We start from the raw sequence: 16639 nt of genomic DNA, 5'->3' as shown, positions 1-16639 counted from the left end.
ACGAGATGGGAACTGCATCCCAAGGAGTAGCGAAGTCTCCCTTGGCACCTGTATCAGAAAAGGGGCGAAGTATTGCTTTTCTTCCTGTTGACGGATTAGTCTGGCTTGAGAGTGGATTTTTTAAAGTTGGGGGAAGGGGTACCAAGATTGGGCAGTGGGAGATAGATGCCTGGCTGGCTTCCCAGGTCACCTCATATTCAGAGGTGATGGCTTGGCCCAGAGTCTTGGATTCCTGACTGCCTGCTCACACTTGCTGCCTCCGAGTCACCGAGATTTTTGGAAGCTTAGAGATTGCTATTTTATGTTTTTGCTCTATGAGATTTGGGATCAGATTGCTTCCTTCCCACCTTCGCTTGTGTTAAGGTTTCAGATTTGGCCCTCAGGAATCTTAGCAGTAGTCACATAAAAGAATTGTAGGAGTGCCCTCTCGTGGTGATCTTTTAAAGTAATTTAAACCATCACAGCTTGCATGTTGTTGGTGGCATGAGTACTTACATTCATTAACTTATGTATCAGGAATTTCTTACTAGCTTCTATTAGTATGTTGACCAAGGTCTGTCTTTTCTCTTGCTGCTGGAAGATTTCCTGGCATGTATTAGATGTTTAGGAAATAGTTATTGAATAATGGCTGTCACATATGAAGCTGGGTTAGGCTTTTTTTATTTTCTTGAGAGGGAGTTTCACTCTTGGTGCCCAGGCTGGAGTGCAATGGCACAATCTTGGCTCACCCTCAGCCTCTTGAGTAGCTGGGATTACAGGCATGTGCCACCACGCCTGGCTAATTTTTTTGTATTCTTAGTAGATACAGGGTTTCTCTACATTGGTCACGCTGGTCTCAAACTCCCAACCTCAGGTGATCTGCCTGCCTTGGCTTCTCAAAGTGCTGAGATTACAGGCATGAGCTACCATGTTCAGCCAGGTTAGATTTTTTTTTTTTTGGTGAGACGGAGTTTTGCTCTTGTTACCCAGGCTGGAGTGCAATGGCGCAATCTCGGCTCACTGCAGCCTCCGCCTCCTGGCTTCAGGCAATTCTCCTGCCTCAGCCTCCTGAGTAGCTGGGATTACAGGCACGTGCCACCATGCCCAGCTAATTTTTTGTATTTTCAGTAGAGACGGGGTTTCACCATGTTGACCAGGATGATCTCATTCTCTTGACCGTGTGATCCACCCGCCTCAGCCTCCCAAAGTGCTGAGATTACAGGCGTGAGCCACCGCACCCGGCCCAGGTTAGATGTTTTAATAGGGGAAGACAGAAGCCATTTGTACAGTTTTTTGGAAAAATATATACAACTTGGCTTTTTGGAAACAGAGTTTCGCTCTTGTTGCCCAGGTTAGAGTGCAGTGGCATGATCTCGGCTCACAGCAACCTCTGCCTCCTGAGTTCAAGCAATTTTCCTACCTCAGCCCCATGAGTAGCTGGGATTACAGGTGTGTAATTAGCCACCATACCTGGCTAATTTTTGTATATTTAGTAGAGACAGGTTTTACCATGTCAGCCAGGCTGTTCTCGAACTCCTGACCTCTGGTGATCTGTTCACCTTGGCCTCCCAGAGTGCTGGGATTACAGGTGTGAGGTACCATCCCTGGCCAGCAATTTTTAATTTTGAGGAATTTATTTCTTTTTTCTTTATGAAGTTTGTATCTTTTGTCTTCAGCTCTTTGCCAGTTCTTACATTCTTGAAGCTTTCTCCTGTTCTAAAACCTTTGTAGTTTTAGTTTAGATCACATTTAGGTGATCTAGATCTAATTAATTTTTGTTTGTCGTGTGAGTTAGAAATCATGGTTTGATTTTTTTTTCTTTTTTCTTTTTCCCCCCACTCCATGCAGGTATCTGGTTGCTCTGGTACTATATTTTTAAGAAAGACTTTTAATTTGAGCCGGGCGCAGTGGCTCAAGCCTGTAATCCCAGCACTTTGGGAGGCCCAGGCGGGTGGATCACGAGGTCAAGAGATCGAGACCATCCTGGTCAACATGGTGAAACCCCTTCTCCACTAAAAATACAAAAAGTTAGCTGGGTATGGTGGCGCGTGCCTGTGATCCCAGCCTACTTAGGCTGAGGCAGGAGAATTGCTTGAACCCAGGAGGTGGAGGTTGTGGTGAGCCAAGATCGCGCCATTGTACTCCAGCCTGGGTAACGAGCGAAACTCCGCCTCAAAAAAAAAAAAAGAAAGACTTTTAATTTGTTTTGGTGTGTTTGCCATAAATTGATTGACCTTATATGTGCAAGTCTGTTTCATACTATTCTGTTGATCTGTTTATCCTTATATAAAATCATACTGTAGTTGTGACTTTATAGGAAGTTTTTAAATCTGGTAATTTAAGTCTTTTAACTTTTTCTTTTTAAGAGTGTCCAGCTTGGGCAACAGAGTGAGACTCTGTCTCCCCCCACCCTCCAAAAAAGAGTGTCTTGGCTAATGTCAGTTAGGTTTTTTTAGGGGTGTGTGTGTGTGTTATTTATTTATTTATTTTTTAACTTTTTCGGATGAGGTGTTGCTCTGTTGCCCAGGCTGGGGTGCAGTGGTGTGATCATAGCTCACTGTAGCCTTGATCTCATGAGCTCAAGTAATCTTCCTGCTTCAGCCTCCCATGTAGCTAGAACTACAGGTGCATACTACTATACCTGGCTAAGTTTTTTAATTTTTATTTTTGTAGAGTCGAGGTCTTGAACTTCTGAACTCAAGTGATCCTCCCACCTTGGCCTCCCAGAGCATTAGGATTACAGGCATGAGCCACCCTGTCCAGCCTGGATTTAATTTTTATTTTCTATCTATGTGATTGTAATCACTTTAATATTCAGCTAGGTTTCTGTTGATGTTTTAGATTCTTTTCTCATCTCTGTTGACTTAGTTTTATTTCTTTAATATGTAAAATAGTAAATGCTTCCAGAAGTCAAAACTATCATTCCCATCTGATCCCTTCTCTCTACCCCAATACCTCATACCTTTTGTAGGTAACTAATTTCATTGCTTGTTTTGTTTTGTTTTGTTTTTGAGATGGAGTCTCACTCTGTTGCCCAGGCTGGAGTGCAGTGTAGTGATCTCAGATCACTACAACCTCTGCCTCCCAGGTTCAAGGGATCCTTGTGTCTCAGCCTCCTGAGTAGCTGGGATCACAGGCATGCACCACCACACCTGGCTAATTTTTGTATTTTTAGTGGGGACCAGGTTTTACCATGTTGGCCAGGCTGGTCTCAAACTCCTGACCTCAAGTGATCCACCCGCTTCAGCCTCCCAAAATGCTGGGATTACAGGTGTGAGCCACCACGCCCGGCCCATTGCTTTCTTTATCCTTCCTCTGTTTTTGTTTGTTTGTTTGTTTGTTTTTGTTTTTTTTCAAATCTGAGCATATAAATACGTATTTATATATGTGTGTTTACATATAGATATTTATATTAAATCCTTTTTTCTTAAAGCCACCATACCATATATACTCTTGTAGTTTGATTTTTTTTTTTCCACTTCATGTTTGCTGAGAATCCCTCTTTATCAGTGCATAGAGATTTGTCTCATTCTCTTTTTGTAGCCACATAGCAGCCAGTAAGTAGTAGGCCTAGTCCTGGCTGTAGGCTCAGAGCACATATTAAACTTGAACTGTTTGTGCTGCATTCATTTCTGGGCTTTGCTGGTCTGGCTTCCTTTTTTTTGCCAGTTGCAATGGACCACACTAAACTCAGGACAGCTTGTAAGCAGCAGGCATGAGAGTAAAAAGGTCTGCCTGACTTTTTGGGACTTTTTCATGCCTGACTGGGACTCACCAGACTCAAGAGTATAAACCAGTTTGAGAAGTAAGAAGAAACGCAAGAAAGCATTTGAAATTATCCCTGCTCCCTTTTGCGGACATGCATGCTCCTTTCATTTAATAGGCCTTGTCCTTGATTCCCCTTTCCTGTGTCTGTGTGAAGTGTGCCAGCCAGTGTGCCTTGCAGCTTTTAATAAGTGTCTGTCCACTTTCACTCAGTCTTTCCCTCTGAAACAGGTGGCCCGGGAGAGTGGCCCACCCCACATGAAGAACTTTGTGACCAAGGTTTCGGTTGGGGAGTTTGTGGGGGAAGGTGAAGGGAAAAGCAAGAAGATTTCAAAGAAAAATGCCGCCATAGCTGTCCTCGAGGAGCTGAAGAAGTTACCGCCCCTGCCTACAGTTGAACGAGTAAAGCCTAGAATCAAAAAGAAAACAAAACCCATAGTTAAGGTAAGAACTTTCCTGAACATAGAAGGTGTTTTCATGACCTATAGATGGTTGAGGGGTTTAGAAGGCTGGTTGCTGTCCCTGAGGTGAAAGGGGATGAGACCAACATGTCACCCCCCAGGCCTGGCAGACCCTTTAGAGGTGCTGCAAGAGCCACCTGTTAGGTAAGATAAGGACACTGTGTCCATTCAGTAGAGGCACCTGCAGCTGAGCACACACATCTGCACAGGAGGCACTCATCACAGCCCCCGTGATCACAGTACGGTATTTGGCCGGAACGCCGTGGGTGTCTGTGGAGCACGTGGTAAAATAACAGTGCCTCTGTCTCAGTGACCATGGTGCTGTTCTGAAGGTGGAAGAGATATATGCCAGGCAGGAAGCCCATGGGGGCAGGATGGGACTGAGACATTTTGCTGTGTGCCTTTTCTTTTGGATTTTTGAGCCACACTAATGCATCAATCAAAGAGTTATATTGACCCCTTCCCCACCCCCAGAAAGACATTATTCCATGGGGGACTTTGTGATTTTTCAGTACACGTAATTTCATGCCGTATCAAGATACAGATTTTTCTTACATAAAAGTTAGCATACTGTATATACCCTTTTGTTTCCTTTTTTTGCTTAATACAGCCTGGAAATCACTTCTGATCAGCAGAGTGGGTGAGGGCTCCTTGGCACAAAAGGTAGTCAAAGGAAGTAACTGGGATTCTGAGATTCTTCTTGCCATATGGCATCAGCTTGAGCTTTTTAAAAAAAATGGTGTCTGGATTTTGAGTTCTTTTCAAGAAAATTGGGAACCCATCATAGCTCAGACTTTCAGGAAGTTGTAGGAATAGTGTTTTATGTTTTTTCTGCCTATTTACTGTCATATATTGAAATTTGTTAAAAAACAGGTGTTGCAGTCATAGTGATGCTTTGTTATAGTGAAATGTTGATGTTGGTTTGCTAAGACCTTAAAATCACCTCATAGCAATTGTAGAAAATCAAAGCATCTTTCCATTTTAAAAATGTTAAATTAAAAAAAAAATTTAATTCTGAGCCATTAGGTCAACCCAAAATTTCTTACCTCCTCTCATATCCTGATCTCTGAGTTGACCAAGTTCATGCTGTGAATAACATGACAGAGTTTCCTCCTTGTTTGCTCCTCAGCCACAGACAACCCCAGAATATGGCCAGGGGATCAATCCGATTAGCAGACTGGCCCAGATCCAGCAGGCAAAAAAGGAGAAGGAGCCGGAGTACATGCTTCTCACAGAGCGAGGCCTTCCGCGCCGCAGGGAGTTCGTGATGCAGGTGGGCCAGTGTGAATTATGGATGCCCCTTTCTCTGACCATATCCAGTCTTGGGGGCTGATGGAGGTTCAAGGCCTGGACAACTTCCTGAGGAGGCTGGGTCCCATGGGCCATGTTTTACCAGCAACTATGATCCTTATTAAGACCCTGTGGCTTTCTATAATTTGACAGCTTACCCATACCACCGAAATCTGTAAAGGCTGCATATGAAAGATTAAGTTGTGTATCTTAAGGCTTAAAATAAACACTTAGTGTATGTGAATGTAATGTCTGCACATCAGCACTACTGCTGTGTGCACTGGGAGGAATGTGGGTATGTTGCACTGAAATTGTGAAGAAAGCGTGCTAGGGTGTTGGGGTGGCAGGTGCTAGGTAAAGTTTTTCTTCATTATGTCTCCTTGAAGGTTTATGACATTGCTCTTTTCCAAAGGTAAATTTTGCAAGTAGTATCAAGAGATCTGTTTCTCTTCCTCCTAATCCTTGTATAGTCTGGAATCCAGGGTTGGCTCGTCCTTAGGTTGCGTGACGCTTCAAATTAGTGTGGAACATTTCTTTTTGTACTTAGCTTATTAAGTTCAAAGCTAAGTGGTTACTTCACATAGGCAGCTTAACTTAATTATGATTTGATTAAGTGCTTCTGATGTAAAACACAATACTTGACTCGCGTAGCAATTTATAACTTATATAAAGTTGAGCTGGTATGTTTTACCTGTGCAGTCAGAAAGTATGAAAAGAATGATCCTTTCATTCCACAAAAGGAAATTGCAGTTTGCTGAGAGGATCAGTAATTTGCCCAAGAAGAAATGGCTGGTAGATGGCCAGATTGGAATTTAGACCCAGGCCAGGGAATGGTTTCCTCGACTCTCTTAGTCTTGTTACCTGGGCTTTTGGTTTTAGCAGCCAGGTGCCTGTGATCATGATCCACTTGGAAGGGGCTTGTAAACAGGGATGTGCTGGAACATGTTTAACGACCACGTCTTTGGGGAGGGTGGTTTGATGGGAGGAGCTGAGTACATGTGTGTTTTACACACACACACACACGTGTGTTATATACATGTGTGTTATAAATTTTACTGACAGGATATATAGCACAATTTATAAATAATACACACTTTATTGTAAATTTTGTACATATTTCAGTGTGACAGTCACCAACAATAGTGTTATAAAATCATACAGCACATAATTTTCTATTACTATCCAGTTCAGCAGATGTGTTGCTCATGTCATTGACAAATCCATACTTTAGGTTTGAGATTTTGGTTCTAGCATGAATATTGGTTGATATTTTTTATTTACGTTAACAGGTAAGATGAAAGTAAAACAGGCTGGGCATGGTGGCTCATGCCCGTAATCCCAGCATTTTGGGAGGCCGAGGCGGGCAGATCATTTGAGGTCAGGGGTTTGAGACCGGCCAGGCCAACATGGTGAAACCTCTTGTCTACTAAAAATACAAAAGTTAGCTAGGAATGGTGGCACACGCCAGTAATCCCAGCTACTTCAGTGGCTGAGGCAGGAGAGTCGCTTGAATCTGGGAAGCTGAGGTTGCAGTGAGCCGAGATCATGTCACTGCACTCTAGCCTGTGTGATGAAGTGAGATTCTATTCCCCACCCCACAAAAAGAAAGTAAAACAATGAAGACATGTAACATCACTCATTTGTAAATTACATGAGTGGCTTCTCTGCTAAATTGGATAATAATTTTCAAAGACTGGAAGATATTTCACTTTTTCGTACTAGTTACAGTGTAGTGGCTGCAAACTTCTCCTGCTTGTAAGTTTAATCTGCTATATTAACCTTTTCTTCATCATTGTAAGTTTAAACTTAGACAATCAATAAACAACTTAATCTTTTCATGCGTAGCATTTGTAGATTTCTGTGGTATAAATAGTCCTACCATGGCTGATTTCAAGCTGTCAAAGTGATACTTCCGATTGTAATGCTGGCAAGAGATGTGCAGTAAGTCACTATCACAGACTGTTTGATCATACAAATGCAAAGCTGGACAGACCTTCAGAACACAGATAATTATAAAATGCAGTCAAAAATTACTTCTGTTAAAATAGTTTAATTATAAGCTTATATAATTAAATGTTTAATACTGGCTATGTTTTAACAGCCAGCTTTCCAAACTCCTATTTAATAATTAGCTCTCACAGACAAGCAGGCCAGGTTCAGGGCACCACTGTTATCTCACTTCTGACCATTGTTGGGGTTATTTTGCAACACACCAATTCCTGCCTGGTTGTTATTCCGAAGGTTTAAGCACTGGTCTGTGTTTTAACTTCTTTGTGCAGGTAAAGGTTGGAAACCACACTGCAGAAGGAACAGGCACCAACAAGAAGGTGGCCAAGCGCAATGCAGCCGAGAACATGCTGGAGATCCTTGGTTTCAAAGTTCCGCAGGCGCAGCCCACCAAGCCAGCACTCAAGTCAGAGGAGAAGGTGACTGCTGTGGTCTCTCTCATTGCAAGGTGGTCTCTTGCCTCACCCTAGGGAACTGGGACGCCTCCAGGGGCAGGCTTCAAGGCAAGGCTTCATCCTCCTGGCAGTTAAAGCAGTCCTGCTGAGCGATGTGTCATCCGTTTGGACCATAATGTGCTCACAGGGGCCTCACATGTCCACTTGGCCCCAGGCGGGTCTGGGTTAGATCATGATCGTGTCGGCATCTTCGTGGTCTGGGGATGCTTTGTGGAGGGCTGCTTGCTCCTCTCCATTTGTAGGATGAGGGGTAATTAGGCTTGAAATTACTAAGTGTGATTTCCACTCTAGAAATAAAGCCTGTGTGAAAGATTTATAACTGTTAGGCTTTTGTTAAAGGCTTTTGTTAATTGCGGAACAGGCTTTGTTTTTTTCTGGGAAAATGACAGTGTGACAGTAGAGACAAGTCAGATCCAAAGTTTAGGTTTGGGATTTCTTTTTTCCTATGTGAGTTGAACATCAGATGAAAATAAACCCCTGTTGAAAAATTCACGGCCAGGTGTGATGGCTCCTACCTGTAATCTCAGCACTTTGGGAGGCCAAGACCTTGAATCCAGGAGTTCAGGACCAGTCTGGGCAACATGATGAAACTCTGTCTTTACAAAAAAATTTAAAAATCAGCCAGGTGTGTTGGCTTGTGCCTGTAGTCCGAGCTACAAGGCTGAGGTAGGAGGATCACTTGAGCCCTGGGAGGTCAAGTTTGCAGTGAGCCATGATCACACCACTGCACTCCAGCTTGGGCAACAGACCCTGTCTCAAAAAAAAGGAAAGTTAAAAAGAATTTGTGTCTGCCAGAAGTGGTAAGCAGGACCTCAGCAAAAGCCTTGGCTGACCTTCTTGTTTCGTGTCACTAAATGGTCCTAATGAGATAAACTTGAGATCATTTATAAAACTGATTCATTCCTGTCTGCCAGTCTTATCGACAGTGAGAAACAGCGTCAGCCATGGCCACGTCGTTAATAACTGATTGGGGCCCCAGATACTGCCAGTGCAGAGCTTAGGCTTAGCTTTTGGGTTTTTCATTTCAGAATTTTGTCAGGACATTCATAATGTCTTCTGTTATTTCTCAGAAAGGTGATGTTTTGAGAAAATTCTTAGGTAATAACATTTTCCCCATAAGGGTGTTAATTTTGGAATGTCACCTTACTTTTGAATTGAATATCAGCTCCAGGAAATAGTCTCGATTTGTTTGTTCAGCTTCAGTCTGAAAGCTGCTTTCCCCACCTTGGGGGGCTCTGCCATCTAGCATCTCTGCTCTTTTTGGTTCAGTGCTTCCCGTCTCCCTGTGGGTGCAGAGCGCAGCTTAGCATTCATGGTTAGTGCACTTTGTGGGCAGGGGTGTGGGCAGGAGGGTGCATTAGGATGAGGCGATGGGCTCTGCCAGGTGTCTGTCAGGGTGCCAGTGGTCAGGTGGGGCAGGATTTTTCTGCTGATTGCCTCAGTTACTGCTGGTTGGGCTTTGTGTAGATGTAGATGGCAGGAGCTAATTTTTCAATGATCTGACTTCTGCTCATGGCTTTTTTTTTTAAGACGCCCATAAAGAAACCAGGAGATGGAAGAAAAGTAACCTTTTTTGAACCTGGCTCTGGGGATGAAAATGGGACTAGTAAGTGTGATCTTAATATTGTCTTTATCTAAATGTGATTCTGGGATTTACATGGATCCTGAATAATAGCAGGAGCCCAGCCAGTGAGTTCCCGCATGCAGAGTGTCCGCATCATTCCCCGATCCCTGTGCGTGCCAACGGGAGGGCCAGCGTGGGGTTTGACGGCATCATCGTGTTTTTCCAGGCTGTGGATGTGGATTCGTGTTTACTATGTGTGTCCCTCCCAGGTAATAAAGAGGATGAGTTCAGGATGCCTTATCTAAGTCACCAGCAGCTGCCTGCTGGAATTCTTCCCATGGTGCCGGAGGTCGCTCAGGCTGTAGGAGTTAGTCAAGGACATCACACCAAAGATTTTACCAGGGCAGCTCCGAATCCTGCCAAGGCCACGGTAACTGCCATGATAGCCCGAGAGTTGTTGTATGGGGGCACATCGCCCACAGCCGAGACCATTTTAAAGAATAACATCTCTTCAGGCCACGTACCCCATGGACCTCTCACGAGACCCTCTGAGCAACTGGACTATCTTTCCAGAGTCCAGGGATTCCAGGTAACTGTCAGGCCTGAGCTGTGATGGCTGTGTCTCAGGACAGTCATCTCTTGGCTTTCCTGAGAAAATGAGCTTTGCACTTTGTTTCTTAAATCAAGTTCTGTCCAGGGATGGGTTGGGGAGCAGTGGTGGAAGGGCAGAAGGGAAGGAGGTATAGATGTATTGTAAGCATATGTGGTAAGAGAAACATCCTTACCCTTTGGTAATAACACTTCAAAATTCAAGCCAACCCTAAAAACAAAACTTCTTATCACTGGCAATGGTTGTAAATTTGGATTTCAAAGAACAGACTCATCGTGCTGATGCCTGAAAAGGATATGGCGTTTCCTAGGCTAGGGCTTCTGAGCAGACACCTAGGTTCCTGGCAGGTTCTGGGCTGACAGGGCAGGTGTTGGTGTGGCCACAGCTAGGCTGAGTTGGGAAGAGCCAGGTATCTCCCTGCCTGTGGGCCGGGCCTGGAGCTGCAGCCCTCCAACCCACTTGTATGCACTGTTCCCTACCCTAGCCTCAGCTCTCTTTTTCCCCTTAGGTTGAATACAAAGACTTCCCCAAAAACAACAAGAACGAATTTGTATCTCTTATCAATTGCTCCTCTCAGCCGCCTCTGATCAGCCATGGTATCGGCAAGGATGTGGAGTCCTGCCATGATATGGTGCGTCACACCCTGGGTGAGGGATTGGGGTGTTAGGTTGTGTGTTTATGTGGAGCCTTCCTTGGTTCAGCTTGCTGCTGGCCTGAGGAAGATAGGAGAAAGATTCTCTTGTAGACCTTGAGAACAGTTGGTTGTTTGATAGTGTTCATATTTTTGAAGACTTTTTGTCATAGCTGATTGGATCAATTTCTTAATCCTGATCAGAACTCGGCAGCTTTAGCTCACTTTCCCTTCCTGTTCCCTGCTGGCCTGAGGGGCAACTGGGATCCTGCAGCTCACCCAGAGACCGCATTCACTTCATCTCTCACCAGAACAAGGAACTGCAGGTCCACATTCTGGCAGCTGTGAAATGCCCTTGCTTTGGTCTTCTGTTCAGATGAAATTATTGTTATCAGAAAACTGAGAGAAAGAATTGATCAGATGAACGAATCTAAGTAAACTGTGGTGTATTCACTTTGTGGGACATCATGTTTGCATCAAATTAATGTCTCTGGGCTGGACATGGTGGCTCACTCTATAATTCCAGCACTGCGGGAGGCTGAGGGGGGTAGATCACCTGAAGTCGGTAGTTCAAGACCAGCCTGGCCAATGTAGTGAAACCCCGTCTCAACTAAAAATACAAAATAAAATCAGCCAGGTGTGGTGGTGGGCACCTGCAATCCTAGCTACTTGGGAGGCAGGCAGGAGAATTTCTTGAACCTGGGAGATGGCGGTTGCAGTGAGCCAAGATCATGCTACTCCACTCCAGCCTGAGCAACAGGGTGAGACTCCATTTCAAAAAAAAAAATGTCTCCAAAGATAATGTAATAAGCAAAATACATGATAGGCTGGGCGTGGAGGCCCACACCTGTAATCCCAGCACTTTGGGAGGCCAAGGCAGAAGGATGCATGAGCCTAGGAGTTTGAGACCAGCCTGGGCAACTTAGTAAGACCCTGTCTCTATAGAAAGAAAAGTACACGGTAGATTTTTGCTGGCAGGATATAACATTTGTGCAGTCTGGTTACCACAAGGTTAAAAATACTGGAAAGAAAAATAAATTTTCATAGGTTATGACTAGTGAGGTAACTGTGAATATTTTAAAAACTTGTATTTTAAATTAAAAATGGAAAGTTTTATTTAGTAGTACCAGAGTTGAAGAAGTTACCACCTGTTTGCTGGGCAGCAGGAACTCTCTTGCCTGCCTGTCCAGTGTACCACATGGCGGTCCCAAGCGATGGCTGTGGCTTTACTCTTCTTTCCATCCCCACTAGGCTGCACTGAACATCTTAAAGTTGCTGTCTGAGTTGGACCAACAGAGTACAGAGATGCCAAGAACAGGAAACGGACCAATGTCTGTGTGAGTGCACTGATGAAGGGGGAGGCGCTGGTGATGGGGAGGCTGCTCTTTGTTTGCACTGAGTTGACACGATCTGCTGACTCAGCGGGAAAACATTTGCCTGAGTTACTTTCTGGCCCTTTTGCCTGAAAGGTTTCCAGGTTCTCTGGGCAGAGCAGCTTTACTTTTAAAAAACATTTTGAGTAGGTCATACCTTCACATGGTCAGAACTCTGAACTCTGCATTATTTTACAAGGTGCAATCTGGCCCTCAGACAGTCCCCATCCCACCCTTCTGTTCCCCCCAGCGCCTCTCCCATCGATCACATTTTCACTGGTTTCTCCTGTGTCTTTCCTGTATGTTTCTTTACACCAGTATAGACATACATTTCTTCCCTCATTTTCTTCCTTTTTCCCGAAGAGGTAACAAATACATAACACCCTCCTTGCTTATTTTACTTACTGGCATATCCTGGGAAAACTTTTGTTATCATAAACTGGGGCTTTTAGTATTGGACTTCCTGATGTTTGCCAGTTTCATTTTTAATGTTACTTTAATTCTCTTACATTTCAAAACAAGTGTCATTTTCATTTTCCTTCCTTAAAGGTGTGGGAGGTGCTGAACCTTTTCTGGCCATGAACCATTATGAAATCCCAACATATATACTGAAAATACTGAAACTGCTTTGAAAATTTGGAATTTCTGATACCTCCAGTGGGCCGAGAGACACGATGGGTAAAGGATGTGGGCAGCAGCAGGGAAGACAACAGAGACACGAGGAGGTGGCTGTGGCCGGGCTGGACTGTGCTGGGGTTTGTTGTGACGGCCACTTGGTGACCTGGTGGTCCCTATGCAATAGCAGCTGCCTGTAGGGAAGAAGGGCTTCTAGCTGCTGGCTCTCCCAGGACACCACCAGATCCATGCCCTGGGCACCTCCATGTTTGATCTTTGTTTTCTCCTGTGTGAAAGAACAGAGAGCACGACCCCTTCTCAAGCTGGCTTACTCAGACACATTGGGACACACCCTGGACAGCCACGCCAGAGAGAGGCTTTTGACCGGCCCCAGAGCTAAAAGCACCAGAGAAAATCAGATGCTTCCTACTCAGCGTGACCTAACTTTTCTAGCGTGCTATGGCCCCACTACCCACACCATCACCACTGCTTTCTCTTCCAACAGTGATCTGTATTCTTAGTTTCATTATTTTCTTTTGATTGATATGACACTATATAAAATTTTCATTTGAGAGTTTCTCAATTGTATCTAGTTATATAGCACAGTTTGGAAACTTGTCTGAGACTGACTTCATCAGTAATCTAACCGACAAAGATCATATCCATGTGTATGTGGTTAGACATTTTTATTTCATTGACTAACCCCAGGACCATTTCAGTCATGCAAATTGTGTGCCCTCTGGTTCAGCTGAAACAGTCCTGGACTTTGAAAAACCTTGAATAAGTGTCCCACAGTTGTATAAATTGGACAATTTAGGAATTTTAAACTTTAGATGATCATTTGGTTCCATTTTTATTTTATTTTTATCTTTGTTAATGCAAACAGGACTTAAATGAGCTTTGATCTCTGTTTTAAAGATAATTTAAAAAATTGTGTATCTATACATACGGCTCTTGAGGACTTAGCTTTCACTACACTACAGGATATGATCTCCGTGTAGTCCATATAAACCTGCAGACTGATTTTCCAGAGTGCTCGATACTGTTCATTACATCTCCATTAGGGCTGAAAAGAATGAGCTACGTTTCTCTAGACAGCTGTGTTGCTTTTGATGATGTTACTGTACACAGAAGTGTGTGCCCTAAGGCTCTGCGTGTGGTCCGTATAGGAAGCCTGGTAGCCCTGCGAGATAAGTACCGCTTCCATTCATTGTTTACGCTGGAATTTTTCTCCCCATGGAATGTAAGTAAAATTTAGTGTTTGTCACCAATAAATGGTAATACTAATTTTTTTTGTTAATTTATTCTCAAATGCCACGACTGCTAGTTTGGTCCCCTCCCAACTTGCCCCTACCCTTTTTTTATTTTTAAGAAAAAACTTTGTAATGCTTGTGATTCTGTCTGGGCAAAAATCTGAAGATCTGAAATAACTTTATATCAAACCATTGATCAATAAACAGCTACTAATGAAGTGTTTGGTCCTGTTGAGCAGTAACTAAAAAAATAAGGGAAGATGTAAGTGGATGGAAGCTCATCGTGGGGGACCAGGCCAGCCCCTGCAGGAAGCGCGGCTGCCCCTGAGAGGCATGTTGGGTACCTGGGTGAAGGGACTTGGCACCTCTTCCATAACTGACATTGCTGCCCAAACAAACAACCCCAAGGAGCTGAGAGAGACTACCAGTCACTTCCCCAGGGCACCCTCATCTCTCACCGTAACTGAGCACTGAGGAGGACATGTGTTCTAGCCTGGTTGAGGGGTGGGCTAGTTGGTTTTCATTTTTTAATTTTAGAAGAAGTGGAAGAAGATTATACAGATTTCACTATAAAGCCAGCTGATGGGTTGGACTGCTGGAATGACTGAAAATGATCAGAAGGTTATGGAAAATGCTAAGGGCCGAAGGAAATGCAACGTTTTGAGGATAAAAGTAGTGAAAGGAGGAAAGGTATCTTTATGTCTTTAAAAACAACAACAAAAGGATTCCTGGACCTGTGGCTCACGTCATGACCTTCCCCCAGCCCGAAGGTTCTTAGAGAAGCTGAGCCCAGGGCCTGACTGTGCACGTTGGTTTGCAGGGAGTGCACTTGGTGGTAGAGATGGCACTGGAAGCCAGCCAGTGCCATCTTCTGTGTTTTTGACTATGAAAACTCATTCTGGGTACTCCATTGAAGAGGTGGCCTGAGGTAACTTTGGTAATACACTCAAATTAATTGAGCATTAAGTTTTAAAAATATTACAGTAAAAAAGTTACAGTTCAAAAACAGAGTAGTAAGTTTTTCTTTTTTTTTGAGAGAGAGGTCTGGCTGTTGCCCAGGCTGGAGTGCAGTGGTGCAATCTCAAATCACTGCAACCTCCGCGTCGTGGGTTCAAGCAGTTCTCCTGCCTCAGCCTCCCGAGTAGCTGGATTTACAGGCATGTGCCACCATGCCCAGCTAAGTTTTGTATTTTTAGTAGAGTCAAGATTTCACCATGTTGGCCAGGCGGGACTCGAACTCCTGACCTCAAGTGATCTGCTTGCCTTGGCCCCCCAAAGTGCTGGGATTACTAGGCCACTGTACTCGGCCTAGTAAATGTTTCACTAGTAGCTTTGCATGGTAAGACTACAGGATCGCCTTTCCCCCGCCCTTTTTGAGAGAGTATCTTGCTGTTGCCCAGGATGGGGTGCAGTGGCCTCAAGTGATCCTCTTGCCTCGACCTCCCCAAGTTAGATTATAGGCCTGAGCCACTGTGTCCAGTAGTATATAGCCATTCTTTACCTTTTTTTTGAGACGGGATCCTACTCTGTCACCCATGCTGGGATGTGGTGCCACAATCACAGCTCACTGCAGCCTTGACCTGGGCTCAGGTGATCCTCCCACCTCAGTCTCCTGAGTAGCTGAGACTGTAGGCACATGCCACCATTCCTGGCTAATTAAAATAAATTTTCTTTTTAAGAGACAGGGTCTCACTACATTGCCCAGACTAGTCCAACTGGGCTCAAGCGACCCTGTCACCTCAGCCTCCCAAAGTGCTGGGATTGCAGGTGTGAGTCACTGCACCTAGCCCTTTCTTTTAAAATTTTATTTTGAGAAATAATTTCATGGAGAAAAGGTGCATTTTACTGAAATGATGTGTACATTTCCTCAGGCGCCCTCACTCCTCAAAATGTAGATGATATTCCTCCAAGTCTGACCGAACACTGCCGTCCGGGCTGTGGACCCCATGCCGGTCTCACCAGCTGCTCCAGCAGTATCTGTCCCTTCCTGGTCCAGGGTCCCTGTGGAGAGGTGTGTGCTGCCTTTAGCTTCTTCTGCTGTTTGCATCAGTCCTCTGGGCTCATGTGCTTCACATCCTAGTGGGGTTGAAGCCCACAGACCTCTGTAGTAGATCCTCAGCCTGGCTGATGGTGACCAGATCTGAGCAGCACTTCCGTGGCAGGAAAGCCATAGAAATCATGCTGCGCTCTTCTCTGTATGTCACGCCAGGGGCACACCGTTTAACCTTGGTGACCCAGGCAGATTGCTCCACTGTTGGGCCACACTGTCTCCTAGTAATCAAGGACTATTGTGTGGGGAGGCATCTTTAAAGCACTTGACCAGCCTGTTTCTCTCTACCCTCCATTCTTGTCCTTTGTGGACAGCTCCCAACTGAATCCACCACCACTACCCATCGATGAGCCTCCATGCCCACTGTTCCTTCTGCCAACACCCCACCCCTGTGTGGAGGAGCCCTCCCTCCCCATGATTCACTAGTGGACTCCTAGTGTGAGTGGGTCTCCATCCATTGCAGCCATTTATTTGATGTTCAAATTGTCTCACATTTGGCTATCAGAAGACATGGCAAAGTGACTCTTGTGTCCTTTTGGTGCGTTTCCATCTTAAAATTTTTAAATGTTGTAAGATACATAGAAAA

General features: G+C 44.5%; 1 protein-coding gene across 5 annotated transcripts in view; it reads left to right on the top strand.

Moving 5' to 3' along the window:
* Nucleotides 1-14221, top strand: part of STAU1 (staufen double-stranded RNA binding protein 1) — a 79052-nt gene extending 64831 nt beyond the window's left edge. For 3 of the 5 annotated variants that reach the window (XM_039479552.2, XM_039479554.2, XM_010343111.3), the window contains 8 exons: nucleotides 3958-4188; nucleotides 5335-5478; nucleotides 7775-7921; nucleotides 9488-9563; nucleotides 9791-10110; nucleotides 10640-10762; nucleotides 12014-12099; nucleotides 12685-14221. In XM_039479552.2, coding sequence (XP_039335486.1) covers nucleotides 3958-4188; nucleotides 5335-5478; nucleotides 7775-7921; nucleotides 9488-9563; nucleotides 9791-10110; nucleotides 10640-10762; nucleotides 12014-12099; nucleotides 12685-12700 — 1143 coding nt within the window. In that variant the 3' untranslated portion in view covers nucleotides 12701-14221. The remainder of the gene's footprint in view (nucleotides 1-3957; nucleotides 4189-5334; nucleotides 5479-7774; nucleotides 7922-9487; nucleotides 9564-9790; nucleotides 10111-10639; nucleotides 10763-12013; nucleotides 12100-12684) is intronic. The other 2 variants (XM_039479553.2, XM_039479555.2) reach the window with 1 other exon arrangement.
* Nucleotides 14222-16639: the final 2418 nt, after the last annotated feature.

This window comes from Saimiri boliviensis, chromosome 9 (genome assembly GCF_048565385.1).
Source record: "Saimiri boliviensis isolate mSaiBol1 chromosome 9, mSaiBol1.pri, whole genome shotgun sequence".
NCBI classification, from domain to species: domain Eukaryota; kingdom Metazoa; phylum Chordata; class Mammalia; order Primates; family Cebidae; genus Saimiri; species Saimiri boliviensis.
The sequence above is the reverse complement of the archived record's forward strand: the minus strand, read 5'-3'. Positions and strand labels throughout refer to the sequence as shown.